Raw genomic sequence first — 22319 nt, forward strand, 5'->3', positions numbered from 1 at the left:
CCCACTCTGCTGCTCTACTCGTAGATTACACAGCATATACTCTTCATAGGTACAGTATATACTGTATATATGTATAGAATATAACTGTTCCTGTACACATACTGAGAGATGATACTAACACTGATACTAAAGTATTGCTTGCTTTACTGGTTGTGAACATGTATAGTAAAGCACAGTTGATGCCAGCTGTAGAATGTTAAGATGGATGGTATGCATGGTGAAAGTCTGACCTGTCTTCTGTGTATTTGTTCATTGTAATGAGCAGGCTTGCATCTGTTGTGAAGGTCTCACGGACATGGGAGTGTTGGCCGTGGCTTGTAGTGTCTGAGCTTCCCTCCTGAAGGCTTTAGTTGTGATCCTCAGGAAGGCCTCGTGTCACAGCTCCTTCCTTTTCACATTGCAAGCCGTCATGGCCTCACACACACACAGACCAACAGTGGTTTAGATGAACACACTGCAGCATCTTGTCAAATACATTTCTGTGTTTGGTCATGGCAATAGTAAGGTGAAGATATGCATTTAGTATTTTTTTCTTTAATGTTTCAAACAACTCAGGATTATCCCCATGTTAGAAACCAAATACTGTAATCTGTAGAGAACTAAAAACCAGATACTATGGCTCGTCAATAGTTAGTCAGGACAACAAAAATATTATGACAGTGAATTTTTTTAATCTACCATCTGTGTGTGACAGCAGTAGAGCTGAGGATATATTGCACAGTTCAGACTCTTGTCTTCCATTACTGCTGAGCACATGACCAAGGCTAATCAAGTTCAACAGGAAATTCTTTAGTAAATGAACAAAGCTGGGTTCATCCTGAAAGGCTGAGGTAACTCTTCTCAGTTTATACAGTGATGCACCAGAGTCCTGGAGACTATCCTATGAATATGAATAACCAGATTTATGATGTTCTAAGTAAACATCATGTCCTGTCTTTAATCAAAGCCAAAAAAAGACCATAAGTATTTATTGACCTGATATATGCACTGTAAAAGTTGGGAAAGGGCGATATATAACAGCATGTGAGTAAGTGATTTCAGCCTGTAATCAGAGATCAGAGAATGTAATGCTAATAATGAGAACATCGAGATTCAAGTGGGTTAAATGTAAAGTTGAATTTGTGAATTAAATTGAAAGATTTCAGAAGATGAGCACATTAATGAACAAGCCTCCACTAATGGGAAGGTTTGGTCTGGGTGCATGAGGCTGTTTGTGGTTTGAATGCAGCCTTGGGCTTCTTAACATGATGTTCCTGTGGCTGATTAGAGCCAGGTGTCTACTCTAGGAAATGAGGGTATTGAGGGCAGCCTGCTTCACTGCACAGGACCAGCTGCTGCAATCTCAAATAATCTTGTGGGAAGGCTAGTCGTAAAGCTAAACATGCCCTTGCTGAAATTAGATGCTCAGAGGACAAATTGTGCTGCTGTTGCTCATTTGGAAAATGAAATCTAGCCCTGCAATTATTTTATGTTGTTGTTGGCGCTAATTATAAATCATGGAAGCGGCTGAAGAGGCAGTGTTGCTGAGTCATTGCTGGGTAGCACACTGCTATGGCTGTACTCGGTGTGGTTCAAAAGCAATATTATTCCCAGCTGTGCATGAAATCAGTTCAGGTTTGTAATGGAAAAATGAAGAAAGCAGAAATACAGTAAATGCTGCCTGACGGCATATGTCTAACACTGTCCACCAGCAGCTACAGCTCACTTTTTAATTATGAAATGGTTCTATAATAAGTTTGGCTTTTGTTGAAAGAGATGATGAAGAACTGAGCAGCTGAATCAAATGAAACTACATCTCCAGAAAGTGTGGGCCTCTGTCAGAGAGCAGCCATAACATCTGTTAGAGGAGCAAATGCTGCTCCGCTTCAAAGAGCGTCCTCACGGGGACGTGTTATCAAGTTAAAATAAGACTTATACTGATGTAGGTCCAGATCAGAATGTGTGTGTGCGCTTTTGTTTGAACTTTGAACACTTGTTCCTGTGTGTGTTTTCCTGTCTGGATTTCAATTCAGTGGCTTTATAGAGAGCATGACATATTTTTTTTTTTAACTAACCCTGAAATTAGCATCGCCCTGGTTCCCTCCACAAAAGCCTACTTTGAATTATTGCAGAAAATAATCTCTGTGTCAAACACAAGTTTCTGATACTTACAGGTTGTGTTCATCAAGATAATCTTCACAGATGAACACCACTTTGGGATTTTTGAAGCGTACATTAAATCTCTAGCAGTAAAAATCTAATGTTAGGCTATAAACAGACGACATGGTCACATGACTTAAACGTCACCACCACTAAGCGTCTTACTACACAATTACTATACAGGTTTTCTATAAACTGATCAATGTACCAGTTGTAAAGTCAGAGTTAGAATAGTTTGTAACTAGAGTCGGCCTGTAAAGACGGACTAGTGAGTAGATGAGTCTCCGTGTTCGCTGTGATGACGTTTAATGTCCCTGACAACCTCTGTAGTCTCATTTAGACACTTGTTAGCAACCGCTGTTTTTAAGACATGTATATAGTCCATGTGTAGGGTATTCACTGATACTTCATGTCGTTAAACAAAATGTGAGTACGTCTTCAGCCTGTGTTAAACACACGGTCATCTAAAGGCCTTGACACACTGAAGCTCTTTGTCAGGGCCGTTAGTGAGCGTCCGTGGCTCTAGTCGGTGTGGTTGGCGGCTTTTTTGCTGATTCAGCATGTAGAATCGACGGCAGCTCGTCGGTTAGAGAAATCACTCCGTGGCTGCTCAGGTAAGCGGATCAGTGCATGAAAAGAGAACGGGAAAAAGAACGGGGAAACCCCATGAGGCTGTCACTGTAGTATTGATGATTTCACCCATTTACTGCATTTTTTTCTTATATAACTCCCCCACCTCTACACCAGTGCCTTTTGCAACTTTTTATCAGACAAATTCTCATTTAGGAGCAGCTCTATTAGCAAGAGTGGTGTCAAAAATGATGCTTAACGGTTTGTATAACAGCAGAGAATTAATTCTTTTCACACAGGCACAGAATGTACGAGCTTGTTGGCCACCAGCTGTAGTCATTGATGTGTGTTCAAGTGCAGCATTTATGAATACGGTGCTGTGCTCCTGTCTCTTCTCTGTACATTCCCAGTACAGTAAATGTACAGTAAATGTACAGCATGGGATGGATTTACTGAAGATAAGATGTGATATGTTGAATGAACTGACACATTTGCACGAAATTCAAACAAAGCCATGTGTGAGGGTTGTGTATGTTGTTTCAGTTGTGGGCAGAGACATTGATTCAGAAAATGTTATGTCATAATGATGTACTATATATTTAAAGGAAATATTAAAATAGAAATTGGACTGAGAAGTGGTCTTTATTTAAAGTGAACAGCGTGCACACAGAAACAACCTTGGCTTGAGTTTACTGTTGATACACTCGAATGTGGATGTTGTATTGTTTTAAACATGTGGTATCAAACAAGTATTTAAAGGGTAACTCCACCAGTTTTACACACTAAACTGTGTGAACAGGTGTTGGGGAGTACTACTGTATATGTAAAAAAAGTAGTATCAAGTCTTTTGTGGCGCTTTTGTTCTAAACTCTTTTGTTCTAAACCTGGTGCCTACATTACCCACAATGCAACTTAGCCACTAAGTGACATCACTGGAGGCAGTCTATCAGATTACATGCATCTTCCTCTGGAGCCACAAAAGACTTTATACCACTTTTTTACATATACAGTAGTAGTCCCCGACACCTGTACACACAGTTTAGTGTGTAAAACTGGTGGAGTTACCCTTTAAATACTTGTTTGATTACTTTTGACAATCTTATACTATTGCCACAAAATGTTTCTTTACATTTCCACTGTCCTGCCTCAATTGTTTGTCCTCTGTCCTGTCTTCAGGTTGCTATGGTGAACAGCAGGGTGGAGACACCCACAGTGGCAGTGATGGGCGGTGGCGGGGGTGCACCGGGCAGGTCGTGTGCAGGATGTGGAGGTCGTATCGCAGACCGCTTCCTGCTCTTCTCCATGGAGCGGTACTGGCACACACGATGCCTCAAGTGCTCGTGCTGCCATGCTCAGCTGGGCGAGTACAGCAGCACCTGCTACAGTAAAGGAGGCATGATCCTCTGCAAGAACGACTACATCAGGTGAGGCATGACGTCACTGTCACAGGCAAAGAAAGGGAGCAGATCTTCACAGTTGAGCCGCTGTAACCTGGTCCTTTTAGCTCCTCTTGTTTTGAAAAAAATGACAAATGATGAATCATTTCTCAAATTAGTTGCAGGTTAATGTTTTCTGTCGATGGACTAATCAAATGATTGACTAATAGTCACTTTGATTTGAATTTGTTTTCTCAAATGCTAAAGAGAGAAAGACACACATACATGACTGTCTACTAATTTCAAAACATCCTGCAAGTCTTAATTCTCTCAGGTTACTCTCAAAAACATCACTGACAAAGAGGGTTGAGGTAATTAAACTTGTTATGTTAACTGATGTACTAAATAATACTACACATTTTATCAAAAGGTTTTAACATTTAGCTGAGGTGGAAAAGTTGGCATATGAAACCTATTTTGCAAACCAGTTAGTCGAAAAACATTATGACATATTGAGTCCTGTTAAAACTTTGTCGTCTTTTTTGTATTTAAAACAAAAAGTGAACCAGATGAACACCAAGTTATGGCCCACATTGTCTGTTAGCATGCGTAGCCAGTTACATTCGTCGCCTGCAACTCAGTTTGATTTGTCTTTTGTCAAATAATGAGCTGCAGCTTCATCGTTGCAATGCCATTTCTCAGCAGGCTGATTACCCCGAAACCCCATTAGTTTGAAAAATGTCCCATTGGACCAAAGGCCCGTTTCTCCTACAGCCTAGTCTTTGAAAAAGCTTGTTCCTCTGAAGGCTCTGACAATACACTCTAATATCACTAAATTACACACTGTAAATAAGCAGGCATGGGGAGTAACAGAATAATTGGAACAGTGTCACTTAATTAGGATACAAAAACTGTACTATATTCCTTTAAAGTTACAGAAGAAAGTAGAAAAGATGTAATCAGATTAGCAACACATTTTCTAACAATGTGGATTATTATCAGCATTACACTTTTCAAGAGGGCTGCCAGCTGTCACGCACTGCCTGTGAGACTCACCCAGTGAACACTTCTCACATGCTCCCACGCCAAGCCGTATAACTGATATAATCGCTGACGGCAGTAGAGTCAGCAGCTTCACTCCGTCTCCTCTGCTCCACACTGTAGGCAGGCAGGAGTGACAGTGGGTTACTATGGATACGGGGACACTGTCTGTTCATCTCTGAAACTTTCTTGCAATTTCGAATAAGTGGTTATTAAGATCGCATGCCTATACAAAATCATAAATGCATCACATCCCTCCCCAGACACCCTTAGGTTTGTGGTTCGGTTCAAGCTGTGATGGAGGTCGGTAGGTCTGCTGATCAACCAACCTCACTCATCATCATCGATTATATGCACTGAATAGTGTCAGGATGCATATGCACAAAATAAACCTCACAGTTTCAGCACATGGAGTCTACATCATGGCTGCCGGTGAAAACGTGCTTTACTGGGAGAGAATGTCACAGTTCTCTTGTCTTTATTTGATTGTTTGGTATTGAAGCAAACCAAAAGTAACAAAGTAATCAAGTTACATTCCAACATTGCGATACATTGACAACCAAAGTAATCAGTAACCGTATTGGAATACACCATTAAAGTAATCCAACCATGTGCATTACTTAACTGACTTAACTAACTAACTTATTTTGACTAACTTACTTTTAACTAACTTTTCCTAAACCTAACCAAACCGTGACAGTTTGACGTTACACATGTGTATTGTTACCATAACGACAAAGATCTCCTGGCTAAGGTCATCTGACTTCCTCCTTTCCTGCACAACCAGACACACTGAGATGTTACAGGCAAAAAACTGCAGGGAGAGCGTGTTTTTTCAGAGCAGTGGGTTTTGTTTTTGGGATAACGGCCTGTCAGACAAATGGTCAGCTTGCTTCATCAAGGCTTGAGAGAGAAGCTAGTGCTGATAAAGAGAAGAAGGCAGGTGAAAGGGCAGACCTAAGGGAAGAGGGCGCTACAGCATGAGCAGGATGGGCAGCACACAATGAAGTACATGTTAAACTGGTGATGGTAAACAGGAGAGAGCCAGCTTGTGTCTGTGTTGTGTTCTCTGTAGACAGTGAGCCATTTAGTGTCTGCGAGGCAGCCTGATGTAACACAGACGGGGATTCTGTGGGTGTCCACGTCTCTGGGGCAAACACAGGCTGGATGTGGAAAGCCGCAGCTCAAGGCCTGCTGAGGTGGAGCTGAGACACAGCACACTTTGTATATCAGGCCAGTAATAATACAGTGGCTTTTCAGGACCTCTCCTGAAATAAATAAAGCTCATACTGTACACTCAAATTACACCACCATGTCCAAGAAGATACACTGCATAGTCATGAGCGGTCTCTGTGTGCTGAAGACGTTCCACATTTAGTCCACATCTGAGACGTGTCAAATATACACGTTTATTCAGGTGCATATCAAACAGCTGATTGATATTCATGTGAATGTACTGACAGTTCACTGTCAGAATGTTAGTAGAATAAAGATGTAAACGTTATATTGTGTCTGTCATTCCTATTATTATTATTATTATTATTATTATTATTATTATTATTAGTAGTAGTAGTAGTAGTAGTATTATTAGGCTGCAGAGTTACTGATTGTGGGCTGTAAAGAAGGTTTCAGAATGACAGAGTCAGTACATTCAAAGGTACATGCACAGTTAGCTACACGCCGTCTGGACGATATAACCCACATGTGCAAAATGAACTGAAGAAACACAGACACTGAGCTGCATTCAGACTTAATTCTAGTCAACTGTCAGCCTGCCTTTCTTTTTTTCCAATTTTTTTCACTTTTTCATGACTTTATTATCAGACTCCTCTCTAATATAAGCTTGGAGAGATGAGAGGAAACGGGATGTGAGAGAGGGGGGTGACAGGTCAGATTGAAACCCAGGGCCACTGCAGTGAGGACACAGTCTCTGTACATGCAGCGCACGCTCCACCAGCTGAGCTGCTGTGGCGCCTCAGCCTGCCTCTGTTCATGGTGTTTCACCGTTGGCAGTTTGTTTAAAGTGTGTTCGGTTACAGTTAGTTTGGTAGACCCTAAGACGTAGACACCATAGTGGTGTAATTTCAGTGTATTTCACGCAAGCTTGATGAATATCATGTTAATAGTATTTAGCGTTTGTTTGTTGGTTTTTTGGCCATAATAATTGCAACATGAAAAGGTGTATAGTATACGCTGCAGCTGTTTAGAAAATATAGATAGAAAATTGAGTGAAGTACAGCCACATAGTATCTGTTACCACATCGATCATAGAGGAGCTGCAAAAAATGTGGACATCAGGGTAACATGGCTCCAACTCACCTGAAGCCCACATGCAGGCTTTGTATTTGTTCCTTAAACAGCCCCAAACCAGCGAGGAAAACCTCTGACTTAAAGGGTAACATTAAAGTGTGTTTACAGGTGTTGAGGAGTACTGCTGCATATGTGAACAAAGTAGTATAAATTGTTTTGTGGCTCCAGAGGAAAACATGTGATATCTCTGTTCTGCTGTATTGATTTTGATAATTTGTTTTTAAACTGTACATAATGAGTCCAACAGTGTTAGTGGAGTGCCCACAGTGCAACTTAGCCACTGAGTGACATCACTGGAGGTATATTAGGTAGGTCTATTAGGTTGCATGCAACTTCCTCTGTAGTCACAAAAAGCTTTATACTACGTAATTACACATACAGTAGTACTCCCCAACGCCTGTAAATACACAACACAACGTGTTACACCAACATGTAAAATTGGTGGTTACTTCTTAAATAAAATGAGCTCCAAACAGGTTCATGGTCGGCTCACGGCCCACTCATCAAGGTGCATGTCGGGGTCCATTGTGTGAATTGCTGTCCTGTGTTGACCTGTAGCATGACTGTGATTCATTTGGTTGTTTATTTGTTGTGGCCATTTCTTCTTGTGTACTATTAGTCAGCTGTGCTAGGACTTCATACTGTCTGCCTGCGGTTGGCAGTTATTTATTCAGTTTTGTTGCTCATGTTAGCAGACTTCTCTCCGGCTCTGTGGATCGAGACCCAGAGCTAAGTTAGAGAGCTGAGGTGCACCAGGAAGTGCTGACCTGAGGCCTGGTTCAGGTCGGGTCCTCAGATCCTCGCCCTGCATGCCAGCGAAGCAGGATGAGCTGTAACTGAGCCTGGAGAGGTGTGTGTGTGTGTGTGTGTGTGTGTCTGTGTGTGTGTGTGTGTGTCTGTGTGTCTGTGTGTGCGTGTGTGTGGGTGTGTTTGTGTGTGTGGGTTAATTAAGAAGAACAGGAATCCTCTCAGGCGTTCTCATTAAATGACTGTTTGGATTAAGATAAAAAATTCATTACTCTGTGCAGTCGCTGAAGGAGAGAGAGAGAGAGAGAGAGAGAGAGAGAGAGCACCCAAAGTGGTCAAGTAGGTGTCACAGGGCGTCGCTCTCACAAGAGCTTGTAATGATGACAGAGACCTGAACCTGCTGCAGCTCAGTAGCTGACATGCCTCCAGCCTCAGAGAGCACAGAGCTGACTGCTTCTCTTCTTCTTCTCTTCTTTATGTGTGTGAGCATTTGTTGAATGTGCTCTTTTTGTCAGGGATGTTACTTAAAGGAAAAGTTCACCAACAACATAAACTTCAGGCATTACTCATTTACTCCCGCCCCCGTGCTGATGGAAAGTCAGGTGAAGTTTCGTAGTCCACAAAACATTTCTGGAGCTTCACAGCAAAACAGTGTTGCAGCATTCTGCTAAACAACTGAAGTAGCTGGAGACTTGTTTTAAAATGCCCCGAGATCCCAAACTGATTTAAAAAGATGTTATTTACACTCTCAACATGCGTTCAAGCTCGTGCAAACGCTTTTAGCTTAGCACAACAGTGAACATTTGGGCCACTTTAGGTTCTTTTTTTACCTTTTAAAACAAGTCCCGACTTTCTGTCAGCATCGGGGTGAGTAGATAATCACTTGAAAAGTTCACCCAAAATTTAAAGCTGTTTTGATTCAGAATTGTGCTTTTTCCAAATGTGCTGATGCTGCAGATCTTATATTTGATGCAGTTCACAGAAAAACTCCTCAAGTCAGAGTGAGTTTAGTCTATTCTCACCAGAGGCCAGTGTGGTCGAGGTGTTTCTGTCAGATGCAAATGAAATATAGATGGCCTGTAAATAATGCACATGACCTGGAGGTGCCACACAACAGCAAATCCACATGGCTGTGGTTGCTATGGCAACACATGAACATAGCATTCAGCAGTGCAGGTATGAGACAAATCTCAGACTGTGAGGATCTTTTCCGACACTCGATACAACCAAGCAGCCTCGCCACACTCGACCCAACAAGGCAGCAGTGAGTTTGTGCTGCAGGCTGAGTATCAGTAGAGCTGAGTCATGAGATGGATTTATGTTACTGCACCGATGTAATCACAAGCCTGGGAATGTCAAAACAAGCTGTGTTTCATTCAAAAGCAGCACAAAGCAGGTATGTGTTGGAGCACTGTTTCAGGTTCAGGTGAGACAATGACAGATCCAGAAAAGCTGGTTTGTGTCATGGATCCATCCATCCATTCAACACGACAGACCTCTGTGAAGGTATGATGGCATCAGCCTCACGGCCTACAGGATGAAGGCTATCTGCACAATTTACAAGTTAAAAAGAAGCTAAAAAAAAACTGAAATGTGAGTGGTAGATCTCCCACCAATCATCATTGCAAACTGCATACAGTATGTGTTGTTGTGAGTTTGACAGGCATAGCAAGATAAGACATTCATGAGGGTGGGGCTCAGTGAACAATCGAATGGGGTATGTGTCCATTTAAAAACGTCCAAGATGGTGGCAGTAAGGATGGACAGAGTGAAGATGAGGTGAAAAACTTAAGATGGTGACGCACATGGACAGACATCCTCACACAAATAAATCAGAACGTCTTGAAGTGATCAGTTCCTTGTCAAAAACATTGGACATCAGAGTTGTGCATTTGGAAACAAACTATGTGAGTTGTACGTCATGTCCAGTAGCTGTTGATAGTGACAGATGGTTTCATCTGCAGGCTGTTTGGACACAGTGGAGCCTGCAGTGCGTGTGGACAGTCTATACCTGCTAGTGAGATGGTGATGAGAGCACAAGGCAACGTTTACCACCTCAAGGTAAGCGGCATTATGTAATCGGTCAAACATTTACATTAGCACATCATCTTGCTGATATCAGTGTGATCATCGTGGTTATGAGATGGTACAAGAGAGTCACTGTGGCATCTATTCCTTCATATTTCTTCCCAGTGTTTCACCTGTGCGACCTGCAGGAACCGCCTGGTCCCTGGTGACCGCTTTCACTACATCAACGGGACTATCTTCTGTGAACATGACCGGCCGGGAGCAGGTCTGCTCAGCGGACATCCAACCTCACTGCAGACCAACAGCATGATGTCTGACCAGAAGGTGAGTCGGATCATTATATAGACTTCAGAATAAATTATTCAATATCACTGATACTGAAGTGAAAACATTGACCCTTATCATCATCTTTAAGATACACCTTTAATCTGAAATTTGTTTTGTCTCCTTGGCAGTCGTGATACACGATATTGACCTGATATTTTGAAATCTCCTCTAAAGCACTTCATAAATGTTGGCTATAATGACTAAGTGTGTACAGATAAGCATTAGAACAAGTAGAACAGTCTGTAAGTTCATAAAATTATATCATTTTACTGTAATGAGCCTTTAAAACTAGGAAAAGACAACACTTATGTCATATCACAATGAAACATATCCAAAATCTAAGACCACAGATAGTCTCATGTTATGTTAACGATGTAGTAACGATATAGTATTGTGTATATATCGGCCAGCTGTTATTACAAGTGTTATAAACCAGAAGCACTATCTATAACTCAGGAGAAAATTAGAAAGCTAAATCAAGTCATCATTACATCAATTAATGGATCCATCTTGTAATTTACATCACAAGAGTTTACAAAACAGAGAGCTTATATAATTTAATAGCCCATGTTGTGATGAGATCACACCAGCAACATGTTGGCATTCGGACCCAAGACTACTCAGTAGTCTTTACTACAATATTACATAAGTACTCAGTACTTATGAGTAGGACCACACCCATCTTCTAACTCAGGCTTCAGTTTGATCTCAGCTACACACCTGTAGGTAGTTTAGTGACTGCAAATCTGTGTCGAAAACGTGATGGAGACATGACAACATGACTGTTGCAGTGTACCAGTGACAGGCACACCAGACCTGTAGACTCCCAGTTTCATTAGGTTTAGGAAAACATAATGGTTTAGCTTAAAATAACTACATTACTTATGTAAAGTTAAAAATGTCGCTACATTATGTGCGTGACTTCAGGTACATAATGTACTTGACATAACTTCGTTAGTCAGGTGGGGTTGACTTCTGGTTTACACTGGTCATGAACAACAGTCTCCTGAATGAAAGGCCTGTGCTTGTTTGACCCATCCATCCGTCTCTGACCTCCTCCGTATGCAGACACTTGGCCCTTTATACTACTACTACTACCTCACTTCCTCCTTTGTTACTGTAGTAATTACTACAGGTGCTAGAGGTTGTTGCCTAACACACAGAATAAGCTGCAGTCAAAGGTGACCTGTATGGTGTTTTTTCTGATGAGGAAGGGCTGGAATATAATGGAAATGCATTTATGGTGTGAAAGCACAGGTGTTACTGGTGCCATTTACAACCTCTTGTCTCTGCTGTTACAGGTCTGCTGAGGAGGAAGAAGATGGAAAACCAGATGTGTGCCTTCTCCCCCACTTTTCTCCTCTGTCCCTCCTTCACCCTCCTCCTCTACCTGTAAATCCTGCCATTGGCTGACTTCATTCTGATGGACTGTCACTCCACAGTCTGGATGTAGTCATACTGCTACAGCTCCAGTGTTTTGTTGGAGGCTCAAGAATGCTGAGGATGTTTGGAAAGTGTTGATTCAGTAGAATCTTGTCTGCTGTGAACTGTGGCAATATTACTGATAAGAACTGACATGGATGGAAGACTGTCATGGAAGTATCACGTCTGTGTGGTTTCACCGGTATCATCTGTAGTCACAGTCAGTCACAGTTGGTGTTTAATTAACAGGCAACACTGACAGCAATGTGATTCCTGCTGAAGATGAAGTATATTTCCAAAACAATGAGTCAGACCACACGTGTAGAGTGACCATATGTTGGTTTGAGGAAACATGTATGGATTTCCTGAGTCGTGATGTCAGCTGCTGGACGTTTCCTTCCACACTCCGAGAGACAGCTGAACAACAAAACATCTATATTGATACTTTTTCTCTGTGTGATGCTCTATGAAATATTCAACAAACATGTTAGTGTCTGGGTTGTTTTTTGTTTTTTTTACAGTGTGTTGGGGGAAGTGATAGTCGCCCTCTGGTGATGGCATTCCTACCAAAGACAGAAGAGCTTGAATTCTCCAACCTTTGTACTAAACTGGTATCTTAGGCTTAAATGCACTTATAAAGGACCAAACCAGGTTTTTTTCATGTTTTAGCCCATGAACTACAAATTGTGTACACCAGAAATTCTCAAATTGTGGCTAGGGCCTTTATTTACCTTAATGAGAGAGAGCCAATGAGAGCTAATGAACCCTGTTATCCAGTTCAAGCTAGGCCCTAGATTTACATGTTCCGGTGTGTAAATGATTCATGCTTTCCAAATGTTTTGTGTCGGGTCAGCTCCGCTGGTGTTATAGCTTCCAGAATAAACAAAAACTTCACCACCTCACATGTTATATAAGGATTATATTCCTTATTAGCCTCATTCTCACTACCCAGCAGGCCACTAATGTTACAGCTTGGTAATGGTCTTTGTATGGTGTTGGCAAGCTAACTGCTGGGTGCTAAACAAACTTACACAGTCGCCAAGCAAATGAATTCCTGCAGTGTGAACATTTGTTTTTTAAACCGAGCCATATTGTTTTTTAGGGCTATCAAGTAACTTGAGTTTCACCTAGGGTTGAGTTGTAGCAGCGGAGGTGTCACACAAGCACAGATATGTTTTTGCATGTTGTCAAAGTCTCAAAGGTTGTGTCCCCCCTGTGATTTACAGCTATGTGATTTGACAAACAAGCTATTCATTTATGTGACTCATATCACCCACTGGGTCTAAAATGTGCTGGTCTGTGCAGCTGACAACAGAGCTGCTGTGCTTAACTCTTTCATTCGACATAATGCTAATCCTGCAGTCCGACACTTACCGGAAGAACAATGTTGGACCTTTGCAGAAGTAGTTCTAAAGTCGTGCTGGGGGTACTCAGATTGGGGCGCAAATATTCAAATGACCTTTCTGACCTCTCTCTTACATCACATTTTGTAGGTAGGCACTCCAGATGCTGAAACATATCAGCACAAGTACTGAAAAAGTTAGTTTTTAATAATATGTCCCCTCTAACATCATCAGGTAAAAGAAAACTATGGTTTATTACAGATGAATCTTATTTCTGTAGCTTTGGCCATTGATTCCATCAGTGATGATAACATAACATGATAACAAAATACAACCTGCACAGTCCTTTAAAGCAGCAATGCCACTGATTCAGCCTTTGTTATATTGTTACATATGAAGGAAGAGAAGTTTGTAGAGTTTCTAACAGGGGGGCTTCTTCTCTGTATTTCACTTTATATTCCCCAAAGGCCTAAAACTGATTCCAGTAACTAAGCTGTTCTGGGTTTCTGATCATTTCTACAGCATTACGGAGATTTACACAATGATTCCTGACTTTGGTAGGAATGCAACAACAGCACTACAGATCACAGCTCTCCCTCCGTATAAATGGCCTTTCTTTAAGCTTTCTCATGATGTACCTTCTCTTCAGTCGTTGATGGTCATCAGACATCATGGACACTTTTAGGGTCCATACAGTGTTTGTAATTGTGTTTGGAAAGAATATTCTACAAGCCATTTAGCAGCAGTGACATATACTGTACGTTCTAAATGTTTATTGCAGTAATGGTCAAGTTTTTACAGTGTAAACTCATCTGTTCATAGTTTATGAACAAGTGTCGGAGGATCGGGAAGAAGTTCAAAGTGCACTAATATCCTGTTGTGTTGTGTGCTACAGTGTATGAGTCATGTTTTCTGTGTTGCACTTTGTGTGTTTTTTTTCAGTCAAGTCTTCGAGTTTTGTTGCTCTAAACTGTGTATGGAAAGAAATGATGTCCTCTCAGAAGAACTAATAATAATTTAGCCTTTGAGCAGCTACAGCTGCAGTAAGTGTGTAGCAGTGAGTTCCAGTTAGCTGCTTCAGACTGACGAAGTAGTAAGAAACGCTGGCGGTTCTCAGACAAACATGGCTGATTACCCCCAGGAATGGGATTTCAAAGGCCCGAGCTGAGGCCATTACAGAAGCAATTAAAGTGGGATGCGCTGGAGGCCTGCATGGGCTTTAGCTGCGCTCCAGTGTTGCAGCCTAATGAGGCCTAATCTGGTGAGCTGGTCTAATTAAAAGGGAGGGAGCTTTTTCCTGTGGGCACCAGGCAGCCAGCAGTTTGTGCTCTCTGTAACTGTCTGAGGAGTCAGAATATACATTGTTTTAAACCATAGAAAGTTTCATATTGCTCCATTCTCTGTCTGTTCAAATTAAAACCTTTAACTTGACATTTTTAACATGTTGGCTGGTCTCTGATCTTTCCAGGGTTTCTCCTCTGGTTTGTCATGATTGCTTTTTGGCACGTCAGGCACGTTTAAATTAGCCTTTTTATATGTACATTTGGCACGGAAACTACAAGGTCATCTTGTCCACACTAATTTTAGGACTGTTCCTTTTCCATATTGTTTGTGTGGCTTTCTGCAGAGCAGAATTAAAGGCTATAGTGAAGCACGCAGGACTGGTGCAGGCACACATGAGTAGCCAGCTGTGACTCTTCAAATTAACGGGCCCACAGAACTCAGCAGCTCCTCTCACAGGGTTAGTCCAATTAGCTTCACATTCACGGTAACAATGGGGCTTTTAATGCTAGTGTTTCAAAGTGCTCTTTCATAATGACAGAGGGCGAACACATTCCTCTGGTTTTTCAGTCATGACTCCAAGTGTGAGTCACACCGAGTTTCCTCTGAATCGACTGCAGAGCTTGTGTTCGTCTGTCCCACTGTGGCTTCAAATCCCATTGAAGAGCTTGTGCAGTAAATAATTGATACGATTAAAAACAGCTCCTACCAACACAGATAGCTTCGTGTTCATCACAATTAAAGGGTCAATTCAATCAACTCACTTACCTCTAGTGGTATGTAGCCATACAGCCATTGAAAGGGCTGTGAGAGGCTTTCATTGTTGCACATTTCTACTGAAGAAATAGATTCTTTAAAAAACGGAATATTCTTACATTATATTAAACCAGGGCCTGCTATTCAGCTGAGGAAAAGTTGCATTATTCAGCTCTACTAATGGAAATGTCAGCACTTTGCATGACAAATGAATTGTCATGCAATCTTGTGCAGATATTCCTGGTTGGTAATCCCTTCACTTCTCAGGGAGCGCCATCATCTGGGTCAATATTTCTGTCCGCACTACTTTAGTGACTTTATGACCAACAGCTGCCAAACTAATGACATTCCATGTTTTGTGATCATTTCAATTAAAGATTCATGAAAGCTGGTTAAAACTCTGTATGGTGCCTTCAAGTGCCCCTTCCTGGGAAGAACAGAGTTGTCCCCCTCAATAGTCTATATCATTGTGAACAAATATTTTTAAATCATATGATAATATGCATTGGAGACTGGGTCACCCCTCCATGTGCCTCACAGTGGTTTGGTCCACTGTACCAACCTGCACCTCCACAATCAGCAGTCTGTCAGCGTGTGTGTGGACAGTCTCTGGAGTGTGTTACTGGAGGCTGACCTTCAGCAGTCACTTTGCAAAAGTGCAGACAAAAGATGTGTCTGACGTTTTTATTTACTTCTACCACTCTATAGAACACAACACATGTACATTTATAACCAGACTGCATTTTGTTCCATTCATTACCTCACAGTTGAATGTTGTGTGACAGCGCAGCCACGATGTTGGTACTCAGCGGCTGCATCTGTTAACATGCTCGTTCAGCCCTGAGGTTATTTACCTTTCAGTTGTCCTGTATAGTTTAATAGTGGTTATCAGTGTTTCCTCTATACAGCCTACATTTAGTATACAGTACAGTACAAAATGGTGGCACCATTTCTTACTGTTTTCACTAATGGGCAGTGTTTTTGTCATCCTCGTCAGTTTCAGATTGACTTCATTGCATGTTATCAAATGTCAGTGTGCTAACACACAAACAAAGATGAAGACCATGATAAACAACTGCCAAACATCAACACATCAGCATTTTCATAGTGTCCAAGTTAGCATGTTAGCATTCAGCTCAGAGCTCCTGTGTGCCTCAGTACAGCTGAGGGAAGGGGTCGCCAGGTTTGATCCGTCCAGATGTTGTTCATTAGAGCCTGTATGGCTGTAAGATGTGTTTATTACATGTTCCAACAAATCTTATACAATGAGTCTTTAAATTGAACTGCATATATTTCATCAGTAGTTAGCAGTGGAACTCCTCACTGGAGACTAATGGCATTTTTGTCAACTGTATGTTAGTTCCTGGTCCAAAGCTCAATCCTAATGTGACCCTCTGTCCTAAATAAGAGGCTGCTGGGCTAATAACCTGTAAAGCACTTGGGTTGGCCAGTTTCATGCTGAACTGAATGTGATAGTCGGAGCAGCAACAGACTGAACTTACTGCTGAGGTGAAGATTGTCTGAATCATTGAGCCATGTGAGTGGTGGTGTGTTCGCTTGCTGTTGTACATACTGAGGGGCCTTTGAACCATGATGCAGCCACTGAGTGAACAATTACAAATCTTTAAACAGCTCTGAACGAAGTGATTCAAATCATGCAAAGTGATTTCCACCTTTAGTGGCGGAAAACTCTTCTTACATAACTCGCACGGATACTTAAATATTTACTTCCTGTGTTGTACTGAACCTAAATGACCATTACCTCCTAAATCTCCCACAGTCAAAGTACTTTAAACCTGCATTAATAAATGGCCGCATGATGGCAGTGCAACAAGCTGGCTGTATCTAAACTGAGCGGCATCTGCATCAGCTGGCTGCAGACACCTCAACGCTTAAGATAAATTAAATAAAAAGAACAATCTGAATATCTTATTTACGACAACAAGTGCAGTCGTTCAGTGCATCATCCTCTGAACACCACAGGATAGCGCTGTAACAGACACGCTGCAACAAGAAGCCTCCACTCAGGGCCGTTGTAATAATAAAGTGGGTAACCTGAGTGTCCACTGGCTGAACTGTCCATAACAAGTAATAGATTACTCATAAAAAATTGAGAGAGTAAATAGGTTTGATTTAATAAGCTGGTAAACTGACTGATACTGTGTTCACACTCATTTGTTCTGAACGTTCTGACTGATTTGTGGACATTGACATGACATGACTGTTATCCAGCCTGTCTTGTTGTTTAACACTCTGTGAAATTATATGTACTGTTTGTCGACAGTAATGCTATTTATTATGTTATTATAGTTTATCTCTCATCGCTAAGTCGTATCTAAGGTCCGTCCTATTTAGTGGCGCAGTGAACAACGTTTCTACAACATAAGAACCTGATGGGACTGTAATGACGGTTTCAGCTATTAGTCAAACTCTAAGGAGTTGCCAGTGAAACGGAGTTACTGCCTGTGAAAAACTTTTGAACGCATAAACGCAAACAATTTTGAACGCAGAACACACGTAAATATACACAAATGGTCTCAATGTTTTTTTCTTTGGCAAGTGACCAGGGTATAGGCAGGATAATGCCCTTCGAGGTGTCCGTAATCAGGAATTAATGGATGCTGTGCATTGGACGGTTCAGGCCTTCACGTCCTCCATTAGTTCCTGATAATGGACGCCTCGTCGGGCATTATCCCTTACGTAAAATTGTTGGGATGAACATATTAGCAGCAAACAGATTAACAACAGTTTCCTATTGACACAACCAGCAGACACCGAGACACATGAGCTCCCTGACAAAGCGAAGTCTAATATCCAGTCCACCTTTAGCTCCGGCTATAGAAGGACATATCTGACTTCCTTCTGCTGCTTTAAAGCAGCTACAGGCAAGAATTTTAGTTTAAAACTATTAAACATGAACTAAAACTATTGACAGAATGTGAAGAAATAACAGTTTGGATGTTTTGTCAAAGACAACTACTGTATGCACTGAGTTTCAGAGATATCTACTGAAGTTAGCATGCTAACCAGCTAGCTCCAGCGGAGACGTTGGAAGAGAAGGGACATTTTGAATACAACAGTAACACGGATGGTGGTTGTATATAATCAAGCCAATCGCTTCTTTATGTCTGAACCAGGAAACCTTTGAGCCAGTTGTGTTGCCCTAATGTGAGCACAGGGTTGAGAGTCACCATAGTTTCAGCTGATTTGGTGCAGCTGCAGACACTTGTAATACTCATGGAAGAGGTGGAAATGTCACAAATACACAGGATTACCAAGTTAAGCTCAAGTTCTTCAGACAGACATTAAACTCTTGAATTTGCTCAAGTGCTCTGATGGGATGACCTAGCGACGTATATAATGTGCGAAAAAAGAAAGAAAACAGCGTTTAATGCTAACATCGGCTGTTTAGCTTGTAAAGGTAGCCTATAGTTCAGAGTTAACGAGTTTGCTAAGTTAGATTATAAATTCAACAGTTGGCCAATTCTTACATATAGCACCTTTCGATGCCACACAGAGACTCAGCACTATTGCTGGCTCTGCTGCCGGGGACAGACGCTGTTTTTTGGGCAGAAATGTGACGGAGAGTCGGTAGGACAGACGGGAGGACAGACACTTTTCCACGTATGGATGCAGTATTTTTTTCCTCATCTAAGATGCTGAAGACATGACCTGCACAACTCCATTACTGTTGTTTGGTTCTGGTAACGTTTCTCTTTTATTTGATGAGTGAAGGATCTGTTTAGCTGTCAGACTGTGAACACCATCAGACCGACACACTCCTGTCCCGCACTGTTGGCATTTCAATTCAGAGAGACGTCGTCTGGCCTCTGCTGCAGCTTTGAGACTGGCTCCACTGGCGGATCAGAGCCACAGTGAAACTGTCCCCCCTCTCCACATCTGTAACAAACACAGATGGCGAGGCGGAGTATAGGTGCATGATTCCCACATTGAAAGGGCAGTGTGAATGGGGCTAGTGTCACCATGTTCACAAGCTAGTTGCTGACTTTGTCTTTCTGCTGTTTAGTGTTAGTCAGAGCTGAAAACAAAATTGACACGAGCAGTGAGACCTGATACTCTCTGTGGGTTTGTTGAATAGTCATTGAACCCAATGTTAATGGAAACCTATTGATTATTGCAGCTTTACTCATTCATTCTCATGATATTTTCATCTGTTCAACAACTGTCCACAAAGTTCAGATCAAATTGAAGCAGTTGCCAAAACGGGAAAGCAAGAAAGCCTGACTTTATGATATACAATATTGTTTCTATACTGTATATTATTCAGCATTCAAGTGAAACAGTTATCAAAACTAGTGCATGTCTTGTTGATGAAGGTTCTCAGTCTTCCAGGTCATGGTAATTCTAAGTGCTATATCGTAGGCTACTGGACGTGTTTCAGTTTCTTGAAGACATTTCACCTAGCCCTAGCAACCCACAGGCCGGTTGAGTCAACGGACAACAAGTCGCCCTAACGACTCCGAAGCTCAGAGCTCACACGTGTCCTTAACGACTCTGTAAGGACACTCCCACACAGAGTTTAAAAGCCTGCAACTCCTCTCCAGCTAGTTAGAACTGAAGAAGCCTCTTGGATGAGAAGTGAAACGTCTTCAAAAAACTGAAACAAGTCCAGTTGCCTATGATACAGCACTTAGAATTAGTGTATGTCTTGATTAATGTCCTGATACCTAAGGGTTTCTTTGTTCAAACAAAGCATTCATTAATTTGTAGCCATGAAATGATGAAATGACACCGTGGAAACCTGAAATTGTTGTGTAAAACTGAGAAAACTTAATAATTATAACTCCAGAATTAAACTTGAACAATTTGCTCACAAATATTGTCATAAACATCATGGTGTTGTGTATGAATGTACATATGAGGCCAGTTGTAAGTCATACCCTCTGAAAACTTATTCTCCTCATCTTGTGTCTTTGCAGTCTTGCTAATTGGTTCTTGAATTCGTCAGGCTAATTAATGATATGCAGATGAGGCTTGATTGGTTTTGAGTGTGGCATGGAACTCACACCATGGAGGGAGATTGGGAGACCCCCCTCTTTGCTTATCAAGATATGGAGATAATTGCAATTAAAGTCATTTGCATGCGTTAATGAATTTGTCTTATGCTTGTCATGATCACAGACATGCAGTAAATAATTGATTTCCTATCAGCACTGAGCATGTCAAACTGCCTTTGTCACGACTGTGTGAAGTCGACAGACTGAAAGCTACCTGTATTATTTCACTACTAGAGAGAGACATTATGCTGCTTCTACTTTAGAAGTGTATATGAATGTGATTAATATGTAGAGGTGTGTCCTGACCCTGAGCCCTGCTCATCCTGTAGCTTCACTTCTTCTCTCCGTCTTTCATTACCTGAAGGTTTGGCCGTGCTCATAGGTTAGCTTTACATGAAATGTATACATATACATACAAGTTGTTATAGATGTGAACACTGGTACATACCTGTGGCCAAACCACAATGGTTTGGACCATCCGATGAGGAGCTGCAGGCAGCTACAGCGTGGTTTATGTGATGGTGAGCGTAGATATCCTCACTGAAAGAAGAGCAAAGAACGGCCCTGAAGGATTTTCTTTTCTCACCACTCAATTTTCCTGACTGTTTCCCTTAAGGCTCATTTATGCCCCCTGTACCTGAGTGAAAAACAAATACCTCTGCTTTAAACGAGCTAACCGTCACTGCCCACACACTTCCAAGTAATACAACCACTAGAGGGCGCCGCTCAGAGTCAAATCATACTCACACGAACCTCCACTTTTCCTTGCCCACCGTCCAACTCACATTTCATTCCCGTCCAGTCTCCTCACAGCTGTTCTGTAGTAAATGTTTGTCTCTGTGCCTGGCCATAGTGACATCATACAGATGTTTAACAACTAGTATAACCTCTCCTCAAAAAGTTCCGCCATTTTTAAAATGTTTTCCTCTTATGTTGTGGTTGTGTCTCTCTTTACCTATCGGCTACACTGCCCCACTGGACTACCGGAGGTACTGATCTTCCGTGAGCTTTCAGAAAACATGCAGAAATATAAACAAAATGAACGGACAGAAGGCTTTGTCCATATCTACGTGTTGAGCGTAAATGAGCCTTTAGCAGTGACCCAAATACCAAACACTCCCATTATGTATTAACATGGACAACACAGATCAACCGCACACATACTGTAATGAGCAAGAGCAGCAGCGCGTGTGATTGGTTAAATAAATTCAAAGAAACAGCCACGATCGTGATATTTTTGGTGAGACAGAGAGCTCACCATGAGGCTGCTCATCTGGTCAGTTCAGCATGAAAGATCAACTTTTCTCTCAGCTACAGTGTTGAACACAGAGCACATTGTGGATGTGAGTTAAACACATTCAGTTGTAAATCTTTAAGCTAAGTGTCGCCCAGTCTACAACAGACTTGTGAAGTGATTTGAAGTGATAAAGTTTCTACATCAGCACCAGTGACTTGAACTCTAATGCCGTTTTTCCATTACATTTGCCGGCCTGGCTCTAAATTCCAGTTTAGCGCCCGGCTAACTTGAATGGAGATAAAAGAATTTAAGTCTGTGGCTCTTCTAGACTTTCCAAATGTTATTAGACCGAAAGGCTCAAATTATGATAGTGAAACTAATCATTTGGCGGGGGTTATGAAGAATTTATCAACCGTTTTTCAGATGCTTCTTTCACAATGGGTATATTGTTGTTTTCTCTTCTGTCACAAACTGTTTCTGGCACATTCGTGATGTCAAACGTACAACGTGACACTTCAGATAAAAATCACAGACGAGCTGTCTTGCCTGCGTGAAGTGGGAATGGGGTCAATATGCGATTTTTAGTTGGTTGATCTGCGTTTAAAAAACCTGTGTGGTGCTGTGACCTGAGGGTCCACAACGGGAGAAGGTGGAAGGCCTCATCATGTTTTATAAAGTAACATAAATACAATATCAAGGAGACAAGTTTCTAAATGCAGAGAAG

General features: G+C 41.6%; 1 protein-coding gene across 3 annotated transcripts in view; it reads left to right on the forward strand.

The window, feature by feature from the left end:
• lmo4a (LIM domain only 4a) overlaps positions 1 to 14734 on the forward strand; it is a 28700-nt gene extending 13966 nt beyond the window's left edge. For 2 of the 3 annotated variants that reach the window (XM_084382343.1, XM_084382344.1), the window contains 4 exons: positions 3886 to 4133; positions 10148 to 10244; positions 10377 to 10535; positions 11840 to 14734. In XM_084382343.1, coding sequence (XP_084238469.1) covers positions 3892 to 4133; positions 10148 to 10244; positions 10377 to 10535; positions 11840 to 11848 — 507 coding nt within the window. In that variant the 5' untranslated portion in view covers positions 3886 to 3891 and the 3' untranslated portion in view covers positions 11849 to 14734. Of the gene's footprint in view, positions 1 to 3885; positions 4134 to 8914; positions 9448 to 10147; positions 10245 to 10376; positions 10536 to 11839 lie in introns of those variants that run through there. The other variant, XM_084382345.1, reaches the window with a different exon arrangement.
• Positions 14735 to 22319: the final 7585 nt, after the last annotated feature.

This window comes from Pagrus pagrus (genome assembly GCF_965226575.1).
Source record: "Pagrus pagrus genome assembly, chromosome: 19".
In the NCBI taxonomy this organism is placed as follows: Eukaryota; Metazoa; Chordata; class Actinopteri; order Spariformes; family Sparidae; genus Pagrus; species Pagrus pagrus.